Source organism: Solanum tuberosum, unplaced genomic scaffold (genome assembly GCF_000226075.1).
Source record: "Solanum tuberosum cultivar DM 1-3 516 R44 unplaced genomic scaffold, SolTub_3.0 scf00069, whole genome shotgun sequence".
NCBI classification, from domain to species: Eukaryota; Viridiplantae; Streptophyta; class Magnoliopsida; order Solanales; family Solanaceae; genus Solanum; species Solanum tuberosum.
In genome coordinates, this window is record NW_006238995.1 from 806,306 (window position 1) to 831,515 (window position 25,210).

At 37.1% G+C, this 25,210-nt stretch overlaps 2 protein-coding genes across 2 annotated transcripts in view; one reads left to right on the top strand and one right to left on the bottom strand.

Moving 5' to 3' along the window:
* The first annotated feature begins 257 nt into the window (after positions 1 to 257).
* On the top strand, positions 258 to 11,467 carry LOC102602585 (dynamin-related protein 5A-like). Its single transcript, XM_006345494.2, has 16 exons — positions 258 to 615; positions 2,037 to 2,100; positions 2,174 to 2,278; positions 2,464 to 2,565; positions 3,181 to 3,231; positions 3,381 to 3,442; positions 3,654 to 3,744; positions 5,861 to 5,925; positions 7,893 to 8,087; positions 8,317 to 8,436; positions 8,605 to 8,675; positions 8,769 to 8,994; positions 10,212 to 10,262; positions 10,380 to 10,608; positions 10,772 to 10,911; positions 11,021 to 11,467. The coding sequence occupies exons 1-16, from the start codon at positions 487 to 489 to the stop codon at positions 11,147 to 11,149; spliced, it is 1,830 nt and encodes a 609-aa protein (XP_006345556.1). The 5' UTR covers positions 258 to 486; the 3' UTR covers positions 11,150 to 11,467.
* A 1,140-nt stretch (positions 11,468 to 12,607) lies between these two features.
* Positions 12,608 to 25,210, bottom strand: part of LOC102602924 (protein TSS) — a 26,067-nt gene continuing 13,464 nt past the window's right edge. The window contains exons 12-25 of the mRNA XM_006345495.2: positions 22,415 to 22,916; positions 22,231 to 22,293; positions 22,041 to 22,142; positions 21,195 to 21,512; positions 20,443 to 20,535; positions 20,226 to 20,327; positions 19,945 to 20,049; positions 19,680 to 19,813; positions 18,857 to 19,040; positions 17,494 to 17,625; positions 16,980 to 17,092; positions 15,969 to 16,059; positions 12,879 to 15,178; positions 12,608 to 12,774 (exon numbers count right to left, since the gene is read on the bottom strand). Coding sequence (XP_006345557.2) covers positions 13,109 to 15,178; positions 15,969 to 16,059; positions 16,980 to 17,092; positions 17,494 to 17,625; positions 18,857 to 19,040; positions 19,680 to 19,813; positions 19,945 to 20,049; positions 20,226 to 20,327; positions 20,443 to 20,535; positions 21,195 to 21,512; positions 22,041 to 22,142; positions 22,231 to 22,293; positions 22,415 to 22,916 — 4,009 coding nt within the window. The 3' untranslated portion in view covers positions 12,608 to 12,774; positions 12,879 to 13,108. The remainder of the gene's footprint in view (positions 12,775 to 12,878; positions 15,179 to 15,968; positions 16,060 to 16,979; positions 17,093 to 17,493; positions 17,626 to 18,856; positions 19,041 to 19,679; positions 19,814 to 19,944; positions 20,050 to 20,225; positions 20,328 to 20,442; positions 20,536 to 21,194; positions 21,513 to 22,040; positions 22,143 to 22,230; positions 22,294 to 22,414; positions 22,917 to 25,210) is intronic.

Here is a 25,210-nt window from a genome sequence, read left to right on the forward strand (position 1 = left end):
AATACTAAATGACATGAAAAATCATCTCATTTTCTTTACAATGTGTAAAAGCTAGAAAATAAAATATAAAAAAGGCTACTTTATGGTATTTTCAATCATTTTTTATATCTGAATTTATGGAGTATTATTTTTTACTTTTCAAACGTCAATTTAAATAATCTTTAAACCATCCGTAAATAATATTTTTTCTCATATCTTCAATATAATTAAACGACAAATAATATATTAACTTGAATTTCAAAAACACAAATAAATTAAGACTGAAAAAGGGTCCTGGTATTTTCTTAAAGCGGTTCTCCATTCAAATGCGAAACTCAATTTCAAAATCTTAGCTCTCTCTCACACACACACAGCTGCACACAAAAATTGCGAAAAGCCTCTTTCTTCTTCTCTCCAATATCTCTTCATCTTCCCCTCTTTTCATCTTCTCATTCTGTTTCTTACTCTTGTTGACTATCAAGTCGCCGATCTTTGACTCCGATTGATATGGAGAATCTCATAGCATTAGTTAACAGATTACAGAGAGCTTGTACTGCACTTGGAGATCATGGCGAAGAGAGTTCGTTGCCTACTCTTTGGGACGCTTTGCCTACTATCGCTGTTGTCGGTGGACAGGTTTTGATACATCTAGATTCTCTCTATTTTTATATATTCTGTTTCGTTACTGTATTGTGAAGCAAACGCAAATTCTGTTTTATTGCGGTGTTTTATGTATGAATATGGAATTGTTAGCTGGCGATTTGAATTTTTGAAAGTTGTTGCTTCGTTTGAATAGTCGTGTTCGTATTTATTGAGCTTGAGTTTGTTGATTTGCGTGTTCATTGAAGTCAGATCTGCGGTTTGTATTGTATTTTTTGGTACTTGTATGCTCATAGTTTCTGTAAGTAGTTGTTGTTTGTTTCAATATCTCCGTTGCTTCCATTTTTGGTCATTTCCTTGCCTTATTTTACCTAAAAGTTTTGTAGTGGAGTGATTTCTCCTACTCTTGTTACTTGGCTCAGCTTGATTTTTTGGTTAAGTTACTTGCCTCAGGTTGATCCGATAACATTTGTCATGAAATGCTCATATATGTAGGTTTCACATATTACTCTCTTTTTGTGTCGGTTCTTGGGGCACCGTTGGAATTTCGAGATTCAAATTTCTAAATTTTTGGCTTGAATTTGGGCATAGAAGCTTTAAGTTTTTTCCAATAAAATTTATATATTTGAAAACTGCTTAAAAAAGTACTAGAAATCACAACAACTAATAAATTAAAATATTTAAAAGGCATATGAAAAATTTCGGTTGAAAAACTTGGTTGATTCTTGAAAATTCCAACGGTTCCACATAAATTGGGACGGAGGAAGTAGTTAAAGTATTCTCTCAATTTATGTGATGATATTTGACTGAATAATATTTGACTTATATAGTAATATATTAGTGATAGTGAAAAGATATTTGAGAATTTAGGTTAATAATAAAAGCATCATATTAGAAGGTTTGAAATTGAATAGTTTAATGAATTTGAATTCTTGAGAGTCGTAAAGTTCTATAGACATAAATATTTTGGAATGTCTCAAAAGGGATTGAAGGGGGCCGGGCCGAGTATGTATGTTATTTGAATTGTTCAGGACCAAGTTTTTTCTAGCTTTATTTGGGTTGAAACTTTGAGAATTTTGGTTCATGTTAGGCACATGGGAAGAGGCAATCTAGTACCATAGTTTCTGTATTGAAATGTAGAAGCTGAATGTATTAATGTAATATGCGGTATATGTTTATCGTATTGAAGAAGTTTTATGAGCTGCTTGACATCATTGCTATGAACATGCTGTTACATAGCTGGACACGTTTTTGAGTGTGCATTCTTCAAACTTAGGTGCATGCTAATAGTTTTTTAATGGTGGTGTGCATGACCTGTATCATGTATCATGTGTCTCCTCTGTGATAATCTATCTTATATTGTGTACTTAATGTCTTCCAAAAACTGTTGATTCCTGTGATTTGTAGGTTAATTTTGCATTTATGTTGCTTAACTCCATCTTTTGGATGACTTGTAGAGTTCTGGGAAATCTTCGGTGCTTGAGAGCATTGTTGGAAAAGACTTTTTGCCTCGTGGATCAGGTAATAATTCCATCAATTGGAATCATAGATGCAAAACTTTAACAATACCAGAATTCTCACATATCATGTACAGGAATTGTCACCCGCCGCCCCCTTGTCCTACAGCTTCATCGGATTGAAGAAGGTAGAGAATATGCAGAATTTGGACACCTACCACGGAAGAGGTTTACTGATTTTGGTGAGTTTTTGACTAGCAATTCTACCGTATTATTTGCTCAATTCTACTTTTCATCTTCTGCATGTAGCACCTGTCATTGTGTGTTCTTGTTTTCATTATCTTCTGGGACTTCATTAGCAAACTTTTCCTCAACATTCACTTTAGTCTGTTGTTGTTCTTGCTTCTAAGTCTTATGTGTCTTTCAGCTGCTGTGAGGAAAGAGATTGCTGATGAGACTGATCGAGAAACTGGCCGCAGCAAACAGATTTCTAGTGTGCCAATTTATCTCAGTATATATTCTCCAAATGGTATGAAGAACTGTTTTCTATTTGTGCAATTCAATTGTCTGCAATGATGTATTTCTAAGTCCATTTGAGGTTTTTGGTGGGCTTTTTTTTTTTGGACAAAGGTTGTTGATGATGTATTTGTTTTGAGTAAGCAGGGTGTTGAAATTTGTAGGATGAGGTTGAATTTGATTACAAAAAAAAAATGTATTTTACTGAAGTCTGGTGTTGAATGTTTCTCCCCCAATAAATGCATTCAGGTACTAGCAACTAAAAAATTGTTGCTTCTGATAGTTGTCTGGACAATTGCTTTTAAAATCACCACACATATAGTGGATAGTTATCTGGTGAATTCCTTTGTTGTGTGCTTTACTATTGCTAATATTGCCTTTTCAGTTATACATTCACTTGTTAGAATCCATTTTTGGTGTTGAAATCAGTGTTTTTTTGGTAATTTGTTTCCAGTTTGGCGTAGACTTCTAATTTTACTTGCCTCAGTTGCAGCATTTTTTGTAGCACCAATACATTGTATAGTTATCCAAAAATCTGAGAAAAGATTTTCTACTCATTCCATTCTAATTTTACATTGCCTCGACATTTACTACTTCATCTACTTATTTTGGATTTTTGTCATGGCAGTTGTTAACTTGACTCTGATCGATCTTCCTGGACTTACAAAAGTAGCAGTTGGTGAGTATAGGGTTGCTGTTCATTCGTGTCATTAATTTCAAATGCAGAAAAATGTATATTGATCGAACATGTTTGCATTGATACATAACTTTTGTTTTCAAAACAAAAACTGTTGCCGAATTGATATTCTGTCCATTGAATTTATGTAGAGGGACAGCCTGACAGCATTGTACTAGACATTGAAAACATGGTTCGGTCTTATATTGAGAAGGTCAGTTATACTAGTCTTTTATCCAAGAGAAAATGTTCCAGTATGTAGTGTTAACATTTTGAAAAACAATAATACTACAGTTCTCTAGTATTGCAGTAGTTTGCTATGCTTGCTCTAATATGTCAGGAAACATCTAAATTGTGTTTGAAGATCTCAATTTACTCTTAAATACTTGTGAAAGTCATTGCTTTCTGTTTTCTTGACATTGCAGCCCAATTGTATTATTCTTGCAATTTCCCCTGCGAATCAAGATCTCGCAACATCGGATGCAATCAAGATTTCTCGTGAAGTAGACCCTAAAGGTCAGATTCTGGGAATTTTCTTCGTATAATTTTCCTTCCCTCTAGCTCTGGAGTGTTCTGAATGTGCTAATGGACATGTTCTTTTATTGGTGGGAAGTAGTTGTATCTAATTTATGATAGTTGGTTTAGTTAATTACTGTTAGGCAAATTATACACTTTAACAAAGCTGCCGCATGCATTATAGATCTGCCACTTGATTAATAAAATTGCTTACCTTATAAAAGACTGACAACTTTAGTGTAGACATGAAAAACTTTATTCACCTTCTCTACGTTTCTCCAAAACCTATCTTTAGGCATCACAAAGTTTAAGAAGTTCCAATTCACGTGGTCATACACATTCTCTAGATCTAACTAGCTTTCAAGAAGCCACTGCCTCATTTTCCACCAATCCTGCATGTATAATTTATCTGCCCTCCACAGATACAAACACATTCCAAGAGAGAGACATTGTATCACCAAGACCTTTATCAGTATACTTGAGACCATCTTAAAATTGATCTTGTTGATGTTTCCTGCTAGAGTCTAAACTAATAGGTCCACATTCCCCAATATTTGAGGCTCCCTCCTCCTTTTGGGTGATGCAATGAATGCAGTGGGGATCTTCTCAAACTTTTCTGATTTCTGGAATGATGTAGCAGTCTTCATGTTGTCTTCCTTCACGATACTCTCTACATTGCTGGAAAAACTGATGGTTTATCTCCCGCACAATTCTCCAGTCTCCCTCAACTCCTCTCCTCTTCTACTCTCCAGCAACTCCTTCATTTTCTCTCATATTTGGTTAAACTCTATCCTCCCGAATTCAGTCTCTATTCTTCCTTTTCTTGGTACACAAGGGAATTAAAAGTTAAAAACTGCAACTGACTTTGACCTCTTCCTCATCTTCATAAACCATCTCCCCCACTTCTGTTCACTTCACTAAGAACTTTTTATTGGAGGTTGGACCCTCCTCTTTCAAACAGAGTGTCCCATTTATTTTGTTTTCAGCTAGTCTCCCAAGCTGTTGCTCATCGTTTCTCATTTTTCTCTCTTGTTTAGTCCCCCCCCCGCACCCTTCCAAAGATGTCCCTATTCCACTCCTTGTCCTGTTTAACAGTATCTTAGCCAGGAAAAATGTAGTTTCACTTCATCTAAATTAGAATTCTGAGGATATTCCACTTTATCTAAATTACGAGTGCATTTTTATTTACTATGTTACTTGGACACTTCATAAATGTCAACGGGTGCGTGTCAGATTCTCCAAAAGTAGTGTATTTTTGGAGAATCTGACACAGTTGCGACATTGAAAGTGAAGAGTCCGCACAACTTAAACCCTAGGTTTATTGATTATGAATCAAAGATAAATTCATACAGTTTTTTTCTTTTTTTTGATAAAGAAGATTAAGTCATACAACTTTTGTATCTTCTTTAAGAAAATTGAAGTTTCTTATCCTATGTTGACTTCCCAGTGCTCACATTCTTCAAGGTGAACAAGAGTTGGGAAACTTAATACAACATAGACCTTCAATGTGCTTCACATTTTTACTTATCTCGTTTACGGTGGCAAAACTCCAATATTTGAAGCCCTAAATGTTTTTCAAGTTTGTCCAATGCGTAATTTCGTTTCTTTTGATGAAAAGAGAGATCATCACTGTTTTCTTATCCAAAAAGAATAAGAGGAAAAATGAAGGCAAGAAAGACCATTCCTGTCTCTTAGTTACCTGCTAAAACACAGTCACTACTAGTGAAGTCTAGTGAGACATGTTCCTTTTATTTTATGCTTATGTTTATTTCCAGTATTGATTACCTTTTACTTGTCGTTTTGCAAATTTGTTCTTGTTGTGGATATGTCCATTCAATTATCTTTTACACTCAGAGAACTATTTGTTCTCACACTCATTTGTGATCATTTTTTGATTGAGCAAATAATGTAGTTTAAGTTTTATCTAGGTTCATAATCTCAGCTAATTTGCTATCTTCTGACTCTCGACTCTCATCTTTTCCTTGTGTGGTAATGTGCTAGCTCGATGCTAGTTTTACAATATGGTTCATTCTTGGTCAAGATTATGCATATTCATATCAAGAACAATTATATCTTTTAAGACGCTTTTGACTCGGTATCTGACCACTTGTCTCAGGAGAAAGGACATTTGGAGTTCTGACTAAGATTGATCTCATGGATAAGGGTACCGATGCTGTTGATGTAAGCTTTTATTTGGTTGATAATAATTACTGCTATACTTGTTTGAACATGCATTTTTACTTAAATGTAGCTTCAATTGAGCGTATATGAGTATGGACCTCATATATTTTTGTATCCTTTAGATAAAACTAGAGAAGAGTTGCTTTTAGTCTTTTCGTTCCCCTTTGGATCTCAAATTTATGCCATATTTAAGTTTGATAGTTAACCATACATGGGTCTAACAAAATAACCTCTCTACCTCGGAAAGGTAGGGGTAAGGTCGCGTATACCCACCCTCCTCAGACTCCATTTGTGGTAATATATTGAGTATGTTGTTGTTCTTGTAGTTAACTGTACATTGGTCTTTCGGAAACAACCTGTCTACCCTACAAAGGTAGGGGTAAGGTTTGCGTAGTTCCTACCCTCTCCAAACCTCACTTGTGGGAATATACAGGGCATGTTGTTGTTTTTGTAGTTAACCGTACATACATGTAGCTTTTTAAAATTAATGCCATTAAGTGTACTCCATCTGTTCAAGTTTTGTGGTGATGCTTGACTTGACACGAAGTTTACGGGAAAAAAAGAAGTCCGGGACTTCTCTTGTACCCGTGACATTTTTGTGACTATAAAAGCATGTCATTAAAGGTAAATGAGAAATTTAAAGTTCAAGTGTTGCCTTGTGTAGAAACGTGTCATTCTTTTTGATAAAAACTCACAAGGATATACTGCCACATAAAATGGAACAGAGGGATGAGTTACATTGGGAAAAATGGGGAAGTATCTTTTATATAAAGAGAAATACTGAAGCTTCCGTGATGAATAAGGAACCTCTGTAAATAAAATGGAACAGAGGGATGAATAGAGTTTCATAATTTTTCTAGTTTTTGGAGAACTTGTGTATTTTGAGTTTGATTGGGTTAAGGTGATCGTAGTTTCTTATTCTAGTTTGATAAAGTCCAAATATCAATTTTTTGTTGATTGTTGTTGTAGACTGGTAGTAGATTAGTAGTGGTAGTAGTCTAAGTTGCTCGGACTCTTCACTTTTGGTGCCGCACTCGTGTCGACATGACATGGGTGTGGGATCCATGTCCGATTTGGTCAACTGATTTTGGGTACTTTGACCAAAATCGACGGGGAAAGTCTTGACAGTTTTAATGATTTAAGTAGTCAATACAAAAACTAAGGTGAAATTGAAGAAAATAGTATACCTTTTATATAGAAGTTTTTATGTCACTCCTTTTCCTTTAATCTCCTTTCAGGATTCTCCTCAAGTTCTCCACATAATTTAGGTTTAATAACTCTATTTTTAGATATTTTAATTATTTTTAGGCGCATCCTCGCACCCGTATCCATACATGGATCCATATCCCCGAATCTTAAAAATTAGATCATGAAGGATCCGACCTCAAGATCCGCACCCATATCGGATACCCGCACCCGAGTCCGAGCAACTTAGGTAGTAGTATCTTAGTGAATGCATATTCTCATATTGGGTGAAGAGTTATTTGAACAGATCTTGTGATAATACCCAAGGAGATACTATTTGAGTATGCTTTATTAAGTAAAGAAATTAAGGCACTGCACATGACATGACATGATGTAGAGGATGAATGTTCTGATTTTGCCAATCACTCTACTTGAGTACTCTTCTTTTAAATTTATGATTTTGGACATTGAAAGCCTATCCTTGTGTTCTTAGTCTGGGCATCTTAAAATACTACCTATTGGAATAGACAAAGGCACTTCTTCATGCCCTCTTGACATTTGTAGGAGCAGAAGTGGTAATCATATCTTTATTTGTTTCTGCAAACGTGTATGTCAGTATCCACAGTTTAATTCATATTCCTATGGTTTATGCTTTCTGATTAAAATTTCTGCTGCCATCAAGATGTCTGTCAACATTTACAAGAAAAAATTATAATGGTTCTTATTTACTTACAAATTTTATCAATTGTTGATTATTCTAAATCATGTTCTTGGATTTCCAGATGTTGGAAGGAAAATCATATAAGCTACAGTTTCCATGGATTGGTGTTGTCAATCGTTCACAAGCTGATATCAACAAAAATGTGGATATGATTGCTGCTAGGCGTAGGGAGAGAGAGTACTTTTCTAGTACCCCTGAGTACCGGCATCTTGCTAACAGGATGGGTTCAGAACATCTTGGGAAAGTTCTGTCGAAAGTATGTCATATTCTTTCTAATCGAATATTCAGGGGTTGAACTTTTTTTCTTTTTTAAACTAGAGCATTGTTCATCTTATTTCACTTTTCTGCCTCCAATGAAATTCCTCTTGGTGCTCTAAATGAAGCCTTTAAGGTCTTTATGCTTTTCCTATTTGATGTAGACTTGTAGTTGTGGTTTATGTTGGATAGCTAACTATTTTTCTTTGATTTTCTGTCTACATTTTTAGCATTTGGAGTCTGTTATCAAGTCTCGGATTCCAGGTCTCCAGTCTCTAATCAACAAAACTATAATTGAGCTAGAAACTGAGTTGAGCCGTCTTGGAAAGCCCATTGCCACGGATGCGGGAGTAAGTATCCTATTTAAATCTCTACCTTTCTGTTGTATTGGTTATTGAAACCTGTGAGGCAATTTACTTTCTTTGTACTTCCATTAGTTTGTAGAATATGAGTCTGCTTTTGTTGCTCTTCTGAGCGTGAATCATATGTCTTGTCCTTGTTTTGCATGATCTGCTCAGGGAAAATTGTACATGATAATGGAAATCTGTCGTAGTTTTGATGGAAATTTCAAAGAACATCTTGATGGAGTGTAAGTGTTCCATGTTTATATTTTGTCAACATATCCAAGTAAACTATATTTTTATGTGGTCTAAGCTTGTTTTCTGATGTCTGAATGTCACAGTCGACCAGGAGGTGATAAAATATATTATGTCTTTGATAATCAGCTCCCAGCTGCATTGAAAAGACTGCAATTTGACAAGCAACTTTCAATGGACAATGTAAGGAAACTTATAACTGAAGCGGATGGATATCAACCACATTTGATAGCTCCTGAACAAGGATATCGTCGTCTCATTGAATCTTCCATAGTTTCTATGAAGGGTCCTGCTGAAGCAGCTGTTGATGCGGTATGGATTTTTGCCCCCTGTTGTATGCACCTAAAATATACTATTATAAGTTGCACTGTGTATAATGGTTTCAGCTAGCTTTATATCTTTTCGGAATGGGTCAGATGTCTCCTTTCTTCAGCCGTTTTTTGATGAAGCCTCTTTTCATCAGCCATTGATTCTTCTTTGCCCTTTTTTGGGATTTCCACTCTTCTAGTATTCTGACTCAAATTATCGAGAATTGGAATAAAACAGGTCCCCAAATGGAGCTAGCTGGATTCTTATAGCAGACACAACTAAATAGAAATTGAGGCTTAATTGTTGTTGTGTACTGCTTTTTGTTGATTTACATTTCAGGCTTCTTTATGGAGTAGTCAGGTGTGTAGTAGCTGGGAAAGGAATTTCACTAAGGGATTCAAAAAAAAGAAAAAAGAGAGGCCAAAATGTGCAGAATTAGGAGTTGAATCTGCAACCTAGGGCATATTTTAAACCTCCTTTGCAACTATACTAAAGTTCTATGTGTGTGTATATATATATATATACATAATTTTTTGTGCAAGCCCACTACATGGCTGTTGTTTTAGTTTTGTCATGTTACAAGAAATAATAGCAATGAGACTTGAAGCTTGGTAATGTAATATGAGTAGCTGGGGTGTTTTATGACATCGGGATGAGTACGGCGTTCATTCTCAGAATGCCAGTTTTTTTCTCACTGTTGCAGCTTTTGGAACTTTGATATTATGTGACTTCAAAGTTGGCATTACTGGGAAAAGTACAAACTACTAAACAAAATGATATTAGGAAATAATTTTTGACATCGAAAGTAAAGCTGGAAATTGGCCAAGTGTGGGTCTTCTGGCTGCGATCACTTTGTCAATAATGTCAACCGAAGTAGATGAGTGTAATTTGACTTTGCTGTGTGTGATTTTTCATTGACTTGTTCCTCCCTGTCAACTTGACCTACAAATCTTGTTAATTTCCTATTAAAAAACAAAAAAGTAGTGAACAAAATAGAATTTAGTTATCTATATTTAATCTTGTAGATTCCTTTCTTAAAATTTAATCAGCTTATCTGACTATTCTGACTGTAATTAGATGCTACCAAGATTAGGAAACATTGTCTGAGTTTTTTTCTGCTTAGTATGGGAGGTTTTTCTCCGTCATTATGGGAAAAAATCTTGTACAGTTGAGCAAACAAATCACGGAGTACTAAGTTACTTCCTTTGTGATGATTGCAGGTTCATACTATACTGAAGGAACTGATTCACAAGGCAATCAGTGAGACTGCGGCAAGTTCCCTTTCGTTTCTAGTTACTGTTCGGAGTTAATGATACATAAATTGTTATAATTATTATTCTGGTGTGTTAAGGGTCTAACAACTGGACACATGCTTCTTCTCTGTGCAGGAGCTAAAGCAGTACCCCTCCCTACGAGTAGAGGTCAGCAATGCAGCTGTTGAATCACTAGAAAGGATGAGGGATGAAAGCAAAAAAGCAACTCTTCAGCTGGTTGAAATGGAGTGTAGTTACCTGACCGTAGATTTCTTCCGAAAGCTTCCTCAAGATATTGAGAAGGGAGGGAATCCGACACATTCTATTTTTGACCGCTATAATGATTCCTATCTTCGAAGGATAGGTAAGTTGTGAACTAGCAAACTCCCGTTAATTCTTTGATTCTCCGAAGTATTTTGATAAATGCATTACAAATTTCTGCTCATTACTCGTAAAATAGTCACCTAAGATCTTTTCCCTTGCAATGTTTTTTTGGGGTTATCCTCATAACTGCCTTCTGTGAACAGGATCAAATGTCTTGTCTTATGTCAATATGGTTTGTGCAACTTTGAGGAATTCAATTCCGAAGTCTGTAGTTTATGGTCAAGTGCGGGAGGCCAAACGCAGCTTGCTTGATCATTTCTTCACTGATTTAGGCAAGAAGGAGGTGAGACTCTGCCTTATTTGTTAATCTACCTGAAACTCTTTCTGGGTGAGAGGAGTGCAGCAATGGTATGACTTACACGGATAATACCGTCCCCCTTATTCTTTTGCAGGGGAAACAACTGGGTACTTTGTTGGATGAGGATCCAGCAATTATGCAGCGTCGCCTCTCTCTGGCAAAGAGACTTGAGTTATACAGAGCTGCTCAAGCTGAGATTGATTCAGTAGCATGGTCTAAGTAAACAGAACTACACAAGCTTCCAATTTTTCATCACTTCTCGTTCACCACGATTTGCGTATAGAGATAGGTGACCAGTGATTCTTTGCCTCGATATGTATTTCTTCTTGTTGTAGTTATAAGTAGTGATTAGGTTAAAACTGCTGATTGCGTTGCTAGTCTTTCGACAGTACTAAAAGCCAAGTGTATGGAGTTGATATTGCTATTACATAGAAAACCTCTTTGCTTGTAGAGTATATATTGAATGTGATGTCTTGCCATTTCATACACATTTTGGCAGGATCAATGCGTCTTATAATATAGTGACAGAATTAGCAAGTCACATCTGATTGATTTTGTGACCTTTCCTCTTTTGTTGGCTCTGATTACTTGGCCATTATATTGTACGAAGCTCTGTGGGATTTGGTTCGGTGTTGACTCGACTCAATACTATAATAAGTTTGGTCGAACTCAGCTTGGCTCCAGTGGACTTAATACCATAGTCAGTTTCGTTAGACTTGGCACCGAAGCCTATGTCGTGCGCTGTAATTGACTATCTTTGTGGAAACTGAATTAAGAAAGGAAGTCAACGTGTTTTGGTTTTAAGCATTTTCTTCCTTTATTTTTGTAAAATATAATCTCAGTTAAACGAGCTCATTACATACGCAGAATGTAGTTAGGAACATAAGCCTTGTGGTGACTTCTGCCTTCGGTTTTTTTTAGAAAAATAAGTAAATTTGATACATAAGCAAAAGATATTATTAAAAAAACATTTTTATAGAATTTAAAAAAAAAATTGCTAGTTCACGAGGGGAGGATTGTCCTAATTCATAAAAGAAGTCTACATTTTCTTCATCCCACTAATGTGAGACTTAACATCCAGCCTCATGTCCAAGGTGCGTGGATAATGTAATATGGATGTCCAACACTGATAAATTATATATTGGAATGGATCTGGGCTCTATTACCGTTTCACCAACCATATACACACTTTTGCAAAATTCACCTTTGAAATTGGTCTTGGGCGTAATTTACATCCAGAAAACTAGCTATTATCCAAGTCCATCTAAGGAGTTCAAATTTTTCTCATCCCACTGTTGCGAGACTTAACAGGGGTGGGGGTGTGAGGTGGCGGGGAAGGGGGCTACAGAGTGTGGTGAAGATGAGGTGCGGTGAAGAGTGGGGAGGACACTATCAGTGTGGAATGCTATTTTTTCAGTCCTGCTTTCCATCTGCCTGCATTTTTCAGCAGTATATAATCTGTATATTAGCAAACCACCACTTTTTCAGCGTTCAATTAGTAACAGAAAATTAAAAATTATAATCAAAGAAAAGTTTGGTGTTCCAAATGTTTGTATAACATGACGAAAGAGAGGGTATTCCATACGTCTCAATTCATATGACACTCTTTTTCATTTTGGACAGGTATAAACTTTAAGCAGAAACTCAGAAAGAATACGAGTATATCGTCGGAAGATAGAGATAAGATGCAAATACACTTCCATTAGAGGTGTCAAAAGAATAATTTTGCTTCGTATACAAAGTAATGAAATCAATGAGTAGCATTTGAGGAAAAAATGGAGTAATTGTCACTGGTGAACTAAACAGTGAATACTGCTCCTTAATGCCAAAAAGTATGATCAAACTAACCTGCACTAAAAAAAATAGTCATCAGAAGGACCATCTTTTTCCTCAGGTGGCAGAGGGTTGGATAGGATTAAATGCAATATTTTTCTTCGTTCGAAAGAACTAACCTTCAAAACACGTTGATGTGGCATAACAAAACGCAAACAATATCGAACTGTGGGTACTACCAGCGCTTTTAACCAACACCTCAGCAGTCTTAGCATGTGAGCAACAAAAAACGTGTACTCAGCTTAAACTGCCCATCCTGCTACATTTATCTTGTGAAAGCTGTAAAACTACCTCAAGGAGTAATCTCTATGCTAGTTCCATTTGGATCAGAACTGGTAGAGTGGGAACCTCAGTCTCTTATTACCCTGCAACATACAGCTTTGAAGGGCTGAGAAGTGTATGGTCTCTTAAGCAAACTCATTGGCATTCTCAGAGTTTGTTTGCGGTTCCTCCTACCCCTTATTAAAATGTTGAACGTCTTCTCCTCATCAGTCTTACAAGGGTGTCTCTGCATGTAATTATCACAGGATCCAGCATTCTCATTTGGAGCGTCAACCTTCTGTGATTGATTGTCCGACAAGGTAATGTACACTGAAGCCAATGTGTTCATTGCTCTCACTTTTTCTGATCCAACCTCAGCTATATCATTCAAGGTCTCCACTGCATCTGGTGCTGGAAGATTTGCTTCTGCCTTAACCTCATCCCTGGAGATGATATCAACAGGAAAGCTTGGTACCGGACTCGAGCGCTCAGAATTATCAGATGACTCTTTTTTGACCGAAACCAAAGTTGACTCAGTAATTGGTTCAACCACAGGTAGCGAGACAGGAAACTCCATTGGATGGCAGCCGGACCAAACTGAGCCAGGAACATAATCTGATGCTTTAGGAGTCATATTGCACTGCCAAGCATAATGATTGGGATGGAAAGCGCTGCTGTTTACTGGGAATGTAGTTGGAGGTAACATCTGGGGTTGAGAATAGGGAGGGTACATAAAGGGCAAACAGTGCACCATGTTTGGGGTGGGCGGAGGTGAATGATATGAGGGATGAGGGGAGGAGCACATTGGGTTGGGCAAAATAGTGGGTGTTCCTGGATGAACACTCATGTTCATTGGCCAAGGACCTACTGGCGGTAGTCTTCCAGGACCAGAAGGGCGATTAATGTTAATAGGCAGTGGCACTATACGAGCAAAGGCTGGGAATGGGCTGAATGGTGTCGCTGATGCAGATAACTGTTTATTGGACAATTCTCGACTAATATCACTTGAATAAGATACTGAAGCTTTTACCTCTGGGTACTCCATCTCTTGTAAGGTAACATTTGAATTACCATTTGAATCTATATTGTCAGAAATACACATGCTATGAGTGTTGACACCTTCCTCTTCCATTGGACTAACATCAACATGGCTGGATTGAACTGAAGGCATGATTGGACACGTGACATCTGAAATTTCACCACCTCCCAAATAACTCCAAGAAATTCCTTCTTTGTTGTCAGTAGCTACTGTTTCATCCCCCAGCTTGATGGATTCTGCATCGCTTCTCATTAGCTCAGAATTTTGTTCCTCCCCATTGGCTTCTTCTCCAAGTTCCAGAACTTCTTGATTATCAGGAACTTTGTCTTCAGAAAAACTCTTCTGCAACATACAGATGGTACCTGGTGGGGCAACTGCTACATCCTTGTAGGAAGGAGATATTCCTAAACTTACTATGGAACTCCTCTTTGGTATTGGTCCAGCCTCTTTTACTGCAGAGACTTGAATCTGCTCCACTGAAGAACTTAATAACTCACCTCCAGTATTAGAGGTCAAAGCAACAACATCTCTGACAGACGAGGGCACAGACTTGACACGATACATGACAGCTTTGGCAACTCTTCGACCAAGTTTGGTACTGGGAGATGGACTCTTTGCTACATAGTAATCTGCATTATTTCCGTCTGATGTCTTTTTCTTAAAGACAAAATATCTACCGGCTTGATAGTTATTCTTCAATCTAGCATGGCCAACTTCAGAAATTGAGTCTTCATTCTGATAATCAATGACCTTGCTGATGGTTTGCCACCTCTGTCTTAGTTTTTGGCCATAAATACCAGCTGATCTTGGTTTCTGTACTGGCTGCCATCCATCATCTGCTTCCACATAAGGTTCAGATAATACAGCGCCATTAACGCACTTCTCCAATGAAGCGTCTTCCTCCAAGGGTCTAGGTTCAATGGGTTTGTTGTTCTCTGAAATTCTTCGGTCTGCATTCAGATTGGACTTAACTACTATGTCAAAGGGTTCCTCATTCGTCTGGGAATCATTATCATCTTTGCAAATTAGTTTCTGATAATCTTGCTTCACTTCCAGGACATTTTTAGGAGTGTCAGAGTTTGCTGAGGCACAATTGGTCTGATTAGATTTTCCCTTTACCTGAGAAATAAAAGCATGAAGCATAAAGAGGGCAGAAGCATTACGGAGGCTTATACTATGCAAGCCTCAAGCTTCAAGCAAAATCTAATTTCACATAAATGTGGAACAAGCAAATGGTAAGAGTTCTTGAGAAGTAAAAAAATAGCACACTGTAAAATTTGAATTTCACAACAACGCGTTTGCATTAACATATAACAGGAAGGCATACAGACCTTTGGAAACCTGAAACATATGTTGAAGCATATACCTAGAACCAAAGTTTCCTTTTAAGCTAATTCAATCCTTTCTCTGTAGGCTTGTGCTGGCATTATGGATGGTAGACCTTTCCAACAAAACAGCTCAAGCTAGACTTTGAATTTCACAGTTTAATCTATGACATCCTCCAGCCATTTCCCTTACTCGAAGTTTAATATGATAATTAGACTTATGTATCATATTATTGATAGTGGACGTAAATATTACAGTATTCGTTGAAAGTTTTATAGGGAACATCATATCAAAATTTAAAATTTTGAATAGTTAAATGAATTTGAGATTAAAAGATGTAAATGTTGCACAGTATAACCTTTTAGTAAGCTAGTGTTACAAATTTTTTGAAACGTCCTAAATGGAAAGAGTGTTATATAAATTTTTTGCATATTGCATTAACATTTTTCTTTGATAAAGAACATATTTGCATTAGCATATACAACTTTGTCCCAAATTACAATTACTTACCCCTTCACGCTGATAAATATTTGCAGCATATAAGGAAAAAAACAAATATAGAAACATCACGAGCATCGTGTACCTTTGAGGCAAAGCCTTTTCTTTTTGCTAAAATAGCGTTTCTCCCTTCGGCATCAGAACCAGGATTGATATAGTCGAGCAAATCCGACACACTGTCCATCAAGATAGTATGTCATAACAAGATCAAAACCCAAGTGTTTTACTTATCAGTCTCTAGAGTAAAGCTCTGTCGAAGGATTCTTTTGAGAAGTTATTGTGCAAGTAAAGCAAATTACAAGATCTTCATGTAACATCTAAAATTTTTACATTGACAACATAAAACATTGTCACTTCCTAAACAGATTCATAGTCAAACGACTTAGCTTCTCAAAATAAGCAAAATATACCACATAGAATGTCATAACTCATAACAAACTCAAATGTAAGTAGGTGGATTGAAGGTGTTAAAGAAACATGAAGACAGGACCTAACTTAACCCCAACTGTTAGCTCATAGAGTGAGGATCATTCAAAATGATACAGAGGAACTACAACTCATATCCTCAATCAGTGAGATTCTAACATTCCCCTCCCTGGCACAACTGGAGCTAGACATCTGAAACGTGAATAACATAACATGGGGTCCAACATAGAGTAACCCAGCATAAGATATGGGTCTAGCTTTTATACCATGTTTAAAAACTGGTCCTTGGTTTAACTAAATCCAAAAAGCAAGCTCATGACGTCAAAATTGACAGAGATCATATGAAGAGACTCATTGTATCTTCATTCAACTTGTGACTCTAACAATAGGACTCTGATTTAACAAAAGAACCAACAAACCTTAAGAATAAGTCAGAAGAAAGTAACATAGTAATGTCCTAAGAAATTTCAAAGGAGAAGGACAAAGGCAGCAGTCAAAGGAATGACAAGCATAATGATCACTTAAACAATGGGAACTCAAGCCCTCCAATTTTCACATCAGCTAGCCATGTAATTAGATGCAAGACAAATTGAGACAAATTCTTCTTTGCTGATTATGCCTAACAGTATCCAATCCAAATAAATTTAAGAAAGTAAAAGTGCTAATATACCTTAAATGGCCCTTGCTGGCTATTGATGCATCTGGCTTCCTAGTCCCATTTCGAGCAGCTTCTTGCTGTTCAAAAGCCTTGGACTCAAAATACTCAAGCCAAGCAGCAGCATCCTGCAGAATTCAGTAACAAGATCACAACAAAATAAAATCCTTGGTTGAGGTTAAAACAAGCAAGCCATAGAAATTGCCGTAAAGAACTTTATCATATTTCAGCAGTCTCATCGCTCATTCTCATTACTTAAATGTCAGCATATGAAAGAAAAAGATAGTCACATAAAGACTATCCAACTAATTACGTGCATACTTAGAGTAGATGAAACTCTGAGTACATATTTTTTAATTAAATTGGACTGTTATTTTGTAAGTATTATTTGCTAAATAAAAAAAGTAAAAGAAACAGACAAATACTCAAGTAGTAAAGTGACAGAAATTGTAATTCTTCATGCAGCACCACTCTGGGAAGAGAGAACATTTGTTTGTGCTTGTATACATGTGCATGAGACAGAAGGTACCTGTGTGCGAAGATCATCTGGACCAAGCTTCGTTTTGAGTATCTGCAAGGTTGTTTGCTCATGTTGAACACTCAAAGGATAAGCTTCCATCAAAGAGAGAGCAATTGCTATAGCATGGTAACTCGCAGCAGTCTGGCAGAGAAAGTGTAGCATATTAGAGAGATGCAGGCACGAATTTGATACTTTTTTTCCACGTACATTAGTTTAAAACATGTCTAACTGTTGCATAAGAAAGACAGTTCCCCAGAAGTGCTGGTTTGAGCACTACTAGGGATTTCACACGGTCATCAAGTTCAAAAAATTATAGCACCATGCTCTAAAGAGAGATTTATTTCAGTTATATGGCCAGAGACATAAAAATAAGTCGGACTGAAGAGGTTAATCAGGTCTCTTGACAGAACAAAATGACTTATTACAAATTCCACTACAGAAGAAACTAGTAACTGTCCTCAGCTCAGTCATCATTATCATCCCACAAGAAAATCTTCCATGATCACCCCTTCTGTTAAGAATTAGGAATCGCTAATATGATAAGAGCTCATTCATTGTTTATATACAAAATGTTTAGATTCTCTATTATGCGTAAATAGGAATTGCTTCCCGTCCCATTTTAGGATTACTTGCATACTTTGCTGTCTTTTTGGGGATTATTTGTATTTGTAAACATTATATAAACTCCAACATGCCAGAGGAACAATCGAGATATTCATTCCCATCATCTCTTCTTTTCTCATTCTTCACACCTTTCCTTGTCAGGCTGTTGGGGTGATGTGCTAGTAAATAGTACTGTCTTTAAATCACAAACATAGAACCAAAAGGCTGAAGTAAGTTCGTCTGTCAATGATAGCCCTTTAACCAAAAAAAGAAAAGAAGATGCACACTATTTGGAATATGAATGAACTTTGAGTCCAGCACTGTTGGTCAGAATTTCCTGCTGATTTTGAGGTAGATAACTGATTACCCTGGAAACTCAAAACCCCTGGCACTATAGCAAACAAAGACAACCGAAAGAAAATCTATTTCAAACAGAGACTGACACTGTGGAGACCTAATTTCTTCACTCAAGCCTACCAAATCACTTGAATGGCACAACCACTTGTTTTTGCCATGGTCAAAGAAGCACACAATAAAAATTGGAAATGAAATAACAAATCATTCCTAAGGCACATACTTTGAGAGGGAAATCATCCTCATTCCACCCTTTCGTAAATCAGCAAATTAATACATAGCTTGTAAAATAGGAAATAAGAAACTGCAGTGTGCCGATAAAAGCCAGTTTGTCCAGACATGCATGGATGTAAGCAGAAAGTTGTGAATGCTAAAACCAAGACAAAATATACTCATAACATCAGTCAAAGAGAACCTGAATATGGTCAGGCCCGAGTAACCTTTGATTGCACTTCAGAGCTTTATGGAGATATCTGAGGGCAACATGCACATTACCAAGCCCTTCTTCCATCATAGCCACATTTATGTATGTTGCGGCAGTGTTTGGATGTGAGGAGCCACATGTGAGATGCAACTGATAAAGAGCTCGCTTTACATAACTGAATAATGGGAAGGTAAGTTGTCAATAAGGTATGAATAGAGCAGTTAAAATTACACCATAAACAATTGCAGAGTTAAACAGGATTAAGTTGAAAAGGTAAGGAAGGAGCAAATATGAGTGGTTTAAATTTTTAAATCATGGGGGAATAAAAAAGGTGCGCAGTTGGTGTTTGTTTAGTTCATAGTAAAACTTAAAGCTTGTGCTTCATAAGCTAACAAGCTCATTGTGTCAACTGTGAAAATTTGTTATTTGAATTGTCTCAAGATCATATTCACAGCAAGTTTTTTGAGCTATTATATCCATCCCCAAGCTGTCAACTATGAAAATTCATCGTTTGAATTGTTTCGAAAGATCATTTTCTTTACCAAGTTTCAAGCTGTTATTTCCATACTCCAGACTTGTTATTTCACCTTCCCACTATAAATCTTGGATCTAACTCAACCTTAGAAGTTAGCTCATTAAGTGAGGGTTGGTCAAGATCATACAAGGAGACAACAGTCATTTCCCTCAATCAAAGTGGGACAACTTTAACGCCCCATATTGTGTAACCAAGAACTGGGATGGGTCTGGTAACACATCATAATTGTCACCAGCACAAAAATTTTAAAATACTTGGCCATCTTAGAGAACTACATACTTGAGAGCCAACTCTGTGTGTTGAAGTCGGTAATAGAAAACTGCAAGATCCCCGTAACTTTTCATGGTATCTGGGTGATCAAGCCCTAACTCTCTTTCATTGATGTCCAGGGCTTTTTGCTGATAGACAGTTGCCTGTCATTGAAACACTAATATTAACATACTAGTAGAAAGTATAAAAGAACAAGATGCCACATATTTCAAATATACAGGAAAAAACATGATTTAGGCCTAGAAGCCCTAAGCTAATGAGTCTTGAAGAATACCTGATTAAAATCACCGGTGTGATACAAAACAACAGCTAAAAGGCTATATGCCCCAGCTGTCATTCGATGGTAGGGACCACATACTGCAACCAGCTTAGCAAGAGCCTGAAAGCACCATAAATTGCACTATTGACCAAATGGTGTACAAAAATTTAATTATTTGTTACCAAATGCATGCCTAAAGACAACAAGAAGCTATAGAAAATCAATGGTTTCAATACGAAGAAGGGAGAATGTAATGCAAAGAAACTTTCTTTATTTCTATCTTTAATATTAGTTACCTTAGTCCCATAGCTGACAGCATCTTCGAGTTTACCCTTATCCAGAGCTGTCTTAGATGATTCCAAAAGCTGTCGCCCATCTGCAGAAGAGCAAACAGCTTGCTGCAGAGTATAAAACACACAGATCCAACGGGAAGTGGGAAAAAGTTAGTGACTCAAAAAAAAATGCATGGGTGACTCTAATTATCACATATGATAGCAGGGTTTGCATTGTCACCTTATGCACAGGTACTAGGCTGACAATGTCTTCCTTTCTAAAAGGATTTGGAGAATTCACATCATAATCTCTTGGAACAAGTTCGATTCCCACCTAAAATAGACAAAATATACTCTTCATTGCTCTTTTCCTTTCAATACTACAATATACGAAACAAGATCGTGTACCCAAAAAAATTAATATAGAACAAGATCGTGGAATGATGAATCAAATTAATATCGAATCACTGAGGCTATGCACCAACCGCACTAAATCGACAACATAAGTGACACAACAATTATGTGCCTATTTGCATTGATCTAAAAACAGGTCAAGCTAGTCAATAGTTCTTTGGTTCTATCACCAATTTAACAAAACAATTTTCAAGTATTCTAGTTGGCTGCTTGATACATCTTACTAATAATGTCGACGTAGTCAAGATGTAGAGTCGATTGGGGTCCCTAGAATAAGTATGATATTTCCTGGAAAAGAAAAGGCATATATTCCTTTATCATTAAGTCATTTCATATAATTCTGTGTATCTACTGATGCATCAAATGTGACCACATAATTATACATGTTGGACATATACTGACAGACAAAATAAATAGTATTCCTGCTTTTCCGTGGCTTTGATCACAAAACTCGAGTTCGTCATTGCTTCCTTTTATTTCACTTGGACAGTATTTATCATTCTGAACATAAATTGAAGCATGCAGACTGCCAGGATTATGTTTATTCCTAATTGACCAAGATTTTTTTTTTTGAAATACCTTATGGCATAAACCACGAAGAATTGTGATTTTCCTCACATCCTTGTAATTTAAGCTGCCAGTCTCCCATTCATATCGATTCTTCAAAAATAACTCCAGCCATCTCCACACAAGTGGGTCAATGCCATGGGGTTCATTTGGTTCATCATTTTCAGGAAACCCAAGCATCATATTTAGGGTAGCAGCAATTACTGCAGCCAGATCCTCTATCTCAACGACCGAAGCAATAACAGCTTGCAGAATATGCTTAAAAGCTCTTATTATCATCTCATGTATACATAGAGATTGCACATGAGATAATTTGTCTGAAAGTTTTATCTGTCAAAGAGAGAATACATAGAAAGGGTTCATACAAAAAATGATCAGCATAATATTTTCTCACAGTTGCAACTGTATGAATATTCATAATGACCTCCTACCAGATCAATGTAGAGGCAACATGTAGGAGATGAAAAATGTGAAGTTCGAAGTTCAGATTATCTTGGGATACTTTCCATAGCACTTAGCAGTAACAAATTTGCAACGTTATTATACGAGAATCTAGTGGTGCTTTAATTTCTTATGCATATTAGTATTATGATTGGGACACCAATATAAGTTTTTAAATAGCATGACAGTGCGGACATTCCAGAGTACATAATAATAAAAGAAGAAAGCTTACACAAATAAAGGTTCTTTATGGACGGTGAAAAAACTAATTTCTCAGTAGATAGTAAATTAGATTTTAAAAATGGAGAATGCTTTTTTCCTTGGCAATTGAGGGGGGAAAATGAATATCATAGGGATGCTATAGATATACAAGAAATTCCCAAGGGTATAAAAATCAAAATGATCACGAAGACTTACTATGTGTCCAAGAGAACGCATCCGCAGACCTCTGGTATGCATGAAATCAGTTAAGGTTCGACCATCAACTGGTGAGAGTTCCAGAGATCCAAAATCTGCAACCTGTAATACATTTATCAATTAAGACACAGTTAAGAGACCAATTTTGTCATTTATAATTCATCTCTATACAATAATTAATTACGGTTACCAGTTTTGGAAGGGCAACTTCATTGTAGTACTTCTGTGACATATCAATCAGCTCTTCCACAGACTATCAAAGCAAGGAGGGTGTTAGAAAATGGATTTCAACTAAATCTATCTTGTACCCTGTCACTGAACATTTTTTGATGAAGTAACCTGTCAATAAATAATAAAGACTTGCTAGTTGCCACCTTAAGGTGAAGTCCGGTCTCCGACTCTTTCAGACGAGTAAAACCATCATCAGACAACAATGACTTCAGTATGAGCTGATTTTGATTGGCATCAGTCTCACGTTGAGAATCCTCTAATGGAATGACATCTTTTTCTGATCTCCCATCTGCACTATCTGCGACAGGTTTGAAGCATTTAGACTGGAGTTCGTTCTGCTTTCTGTTCTCAAGGGATTTGAGATGTATTCCAAGTCCCTCAACCTTGATCTCATCTTTTGTCTTCATTGTATGAGTTTTTTTATCTTTCTCTGATTTCTTTAGATCCTGTAAGTGTTGTATCCAGCAAGCTCCAAGTTCCCATCTGATAAAAGAGTCACCTTCTATATTCTGTTCTTGAAGCTTGATAAGACTCTCTTCTAGGATTCTCTTGACAAATGCCCGAGAGGAACTGATCTCTTCAGATTTCGAGGGTTTTGAATGCATTACCTTGTTGTCATCTTTCGCATGAAGCAAATACCTTAAACTGCAAGATATAATGTTAAAGTAGGATGCGTAGATAATAAAGGACTTGAGGAGATTGTTAGAATAGAAATATGTATATATATTCCTACTTAGAATAGGAAGAAGAATAGGAATAGGAATCCTAGTTAGAAAAGGATTTCAATGTATTGTCTATAAATAGGGTCTCAATTTAACAATTTAGATACACAATTCAATATTATTTTTCCCATATATTTCTCACATGGTATCAGAGCATTGGTGAGAAACTTCAAGTCACCGTGTCAAATTCCGGCGACGACGGTTGGGACTGATTTGTGTCATCTTTCGTTCTGAAGGTGTTGTGCGAAAGACAACACCATCACGAGGCTCGGGAAGCTTAGGCGACCGAACCCCAAGCAGATCCACCGGAAAACAACCCCCCACGCGCCGTTGGGAGGTGGAAGTTTTCCGGCGAGATCTGTTCACGCGCTAGCGCGTGAGTGCTGCTCCGGTCATTTTTTTTTGAGTTGTTTTCTTCTGTTGGGGTCGCCCAGTATTTCCGACCAGAACCCATTCAGTTTTCTCTAGATCCGATCACCGGAATTAGGGTTCCGGTGATTTTCATGCAGTTTCCGGCAAGTTCCCGGCTAAATCAAAATTTTCAGGCCACTGTGGGTAGATTCCGGCAGTTTCTAGCGAGCTTCTTACTCTTTTCAAGTCAAATTTCGAAAAATGTCTTTCGGGTGTGATGTTTTTGGCTCCAAAAATACGGGGATTGGAAGTTCAAGCCTTACAATCATTTCAGAACCATTAATGGAAAGTTCAAACTATTTAGCTTGGGCTTCTTTAGTTGAGTTGTGGTGCAAGGGTCAAGGTGTTCAAGATCACTTAACAAACAATGCTTGCGTTGTAGATGAAAAGACAAAGTCTAGTGACGAAGGTGCAAAAGCCAAAGCACAATGGGAGAAAGTGGATGCCCAATTATGTAGTCTCCTTTGGCGCTCTATTGATTCTAAGTTGACGCCCTTGTTTCGCCCATTCCAGACATGTTATTTAGTTTGGGAAAAGGCACGTGCTTATACACTAATGACATATCTCGATTCTATGATGTGATATCTCGGATGACCAACTTAAAGAAACAAGAATCTGATATGTCTACTTACTTGGGACAAGTACAGGCAATCATGGAGGAATTTGAAACGTTGATGCTTATCACTACAAACGTGGAAAAGCAACAAGAGCAAAGGCAGACATTGTTTCTAGTTCTTACACTTGCTGGACTTCCTACTGACCATAACTCTGTGCGTGACCAGATTCTAGCAGTCCTACAGTTCCCTCAATTGATGAATTATTCTCTAGTTTGCTTCGTCTTGCTGCACCTCCCAGTCACAAAGAAGTTTCATCATCCATTGTTGACTCCTCAATTCTCGCATCTCAAACAACAGAAAAGCGTACATACCAGTCTATGGAGAATCGGCGAGGGGGAGGGCGTTTTGGGAAACCTCGATCCAAGTGTAGTCATTGTAATAAACCTGGACACACTCGTGATATATGTTATATTTTACATGGTCCACCACCCAGTTATGATCCTATTGTTCTTAAGGAATATAATGAGTTCCTTCGAAATCGCGCAAGTAAACAGACATCTCCACCAGTAGCATATGGTGCTCAACCTAATCAACCATCCAATAATGCTCATATTGCTCAGACATAATATGATGAGTTCCTTCGGTATCGTGCAAATAAACAAACGTCTCCACAAGTAGTTTCGGTTGCACAACCTGATGTTTCTGTTGCGGATAATTCTTTTGCTTGTGTATCACAGTTTATTCACAATCTCTTCCTGCTATTACTTTAGCCAATGGGATCCAAACAAAACCAAAAGGGGCTGGAAAAGCCAAACCCCTATCTTCCGTCACCCTAGACTACGTTCTTTATGTCTCTGGTTCTCCTTTTAATCTAGCATCTGTTAGTCGTTTAACGAAGGCTCTACATTGTAGCATAACTTTTTTTGATGACTTTTTTCTCATGCAGGACCGCAGGACTGCAGTACAGGACAGGCGATTGGAACAGGACATGAATCACAAGGTCTTTACTACCTTGCCTCTTCAAATTCCTTGAAAGCATGCTCCGTTATAGATTCCCCAGATCTAATTCACAAACGTTTGGGACATCCGAGTCTATCCAAACTGCAAAAGATGGTGCCTAGTTTGTCTAGTTTATCCAAATTAGATTGTGAGTCGTGTCAACTTGGGAAACACACTCGTGCTACATTTTCACGTAGTACTGAGGGTCGTTCAGAGTCTATTTTTTCATTAGTTCATTCTGATGTTTGGG

Excerpts from the sequence above, each read along its gene's own strand:
- LOC102602585 (XM_006345494.2), top strand. The coding sequence starts at position 487 with ATGGAGAATCTCATAGCATTAGTTAACAGATTACAGAGAGCTTGTACT. Across the intron at positions 3,745-5,860 it reads TCGTGAAGTAGACCCTAAAG|GAGAAAGGACATTTGGAGTT; the intron begins GTCAGATTCTGG and ends CACTTGTCTCAG. Across the intron at positions 8,676-8,768 it reads AAAGAACATCTTGATGGAGT|TCGACCAGGAGGTGATAAAA; the intron begins GTAAGTGTTCCA and ends TGAATGTCACAG.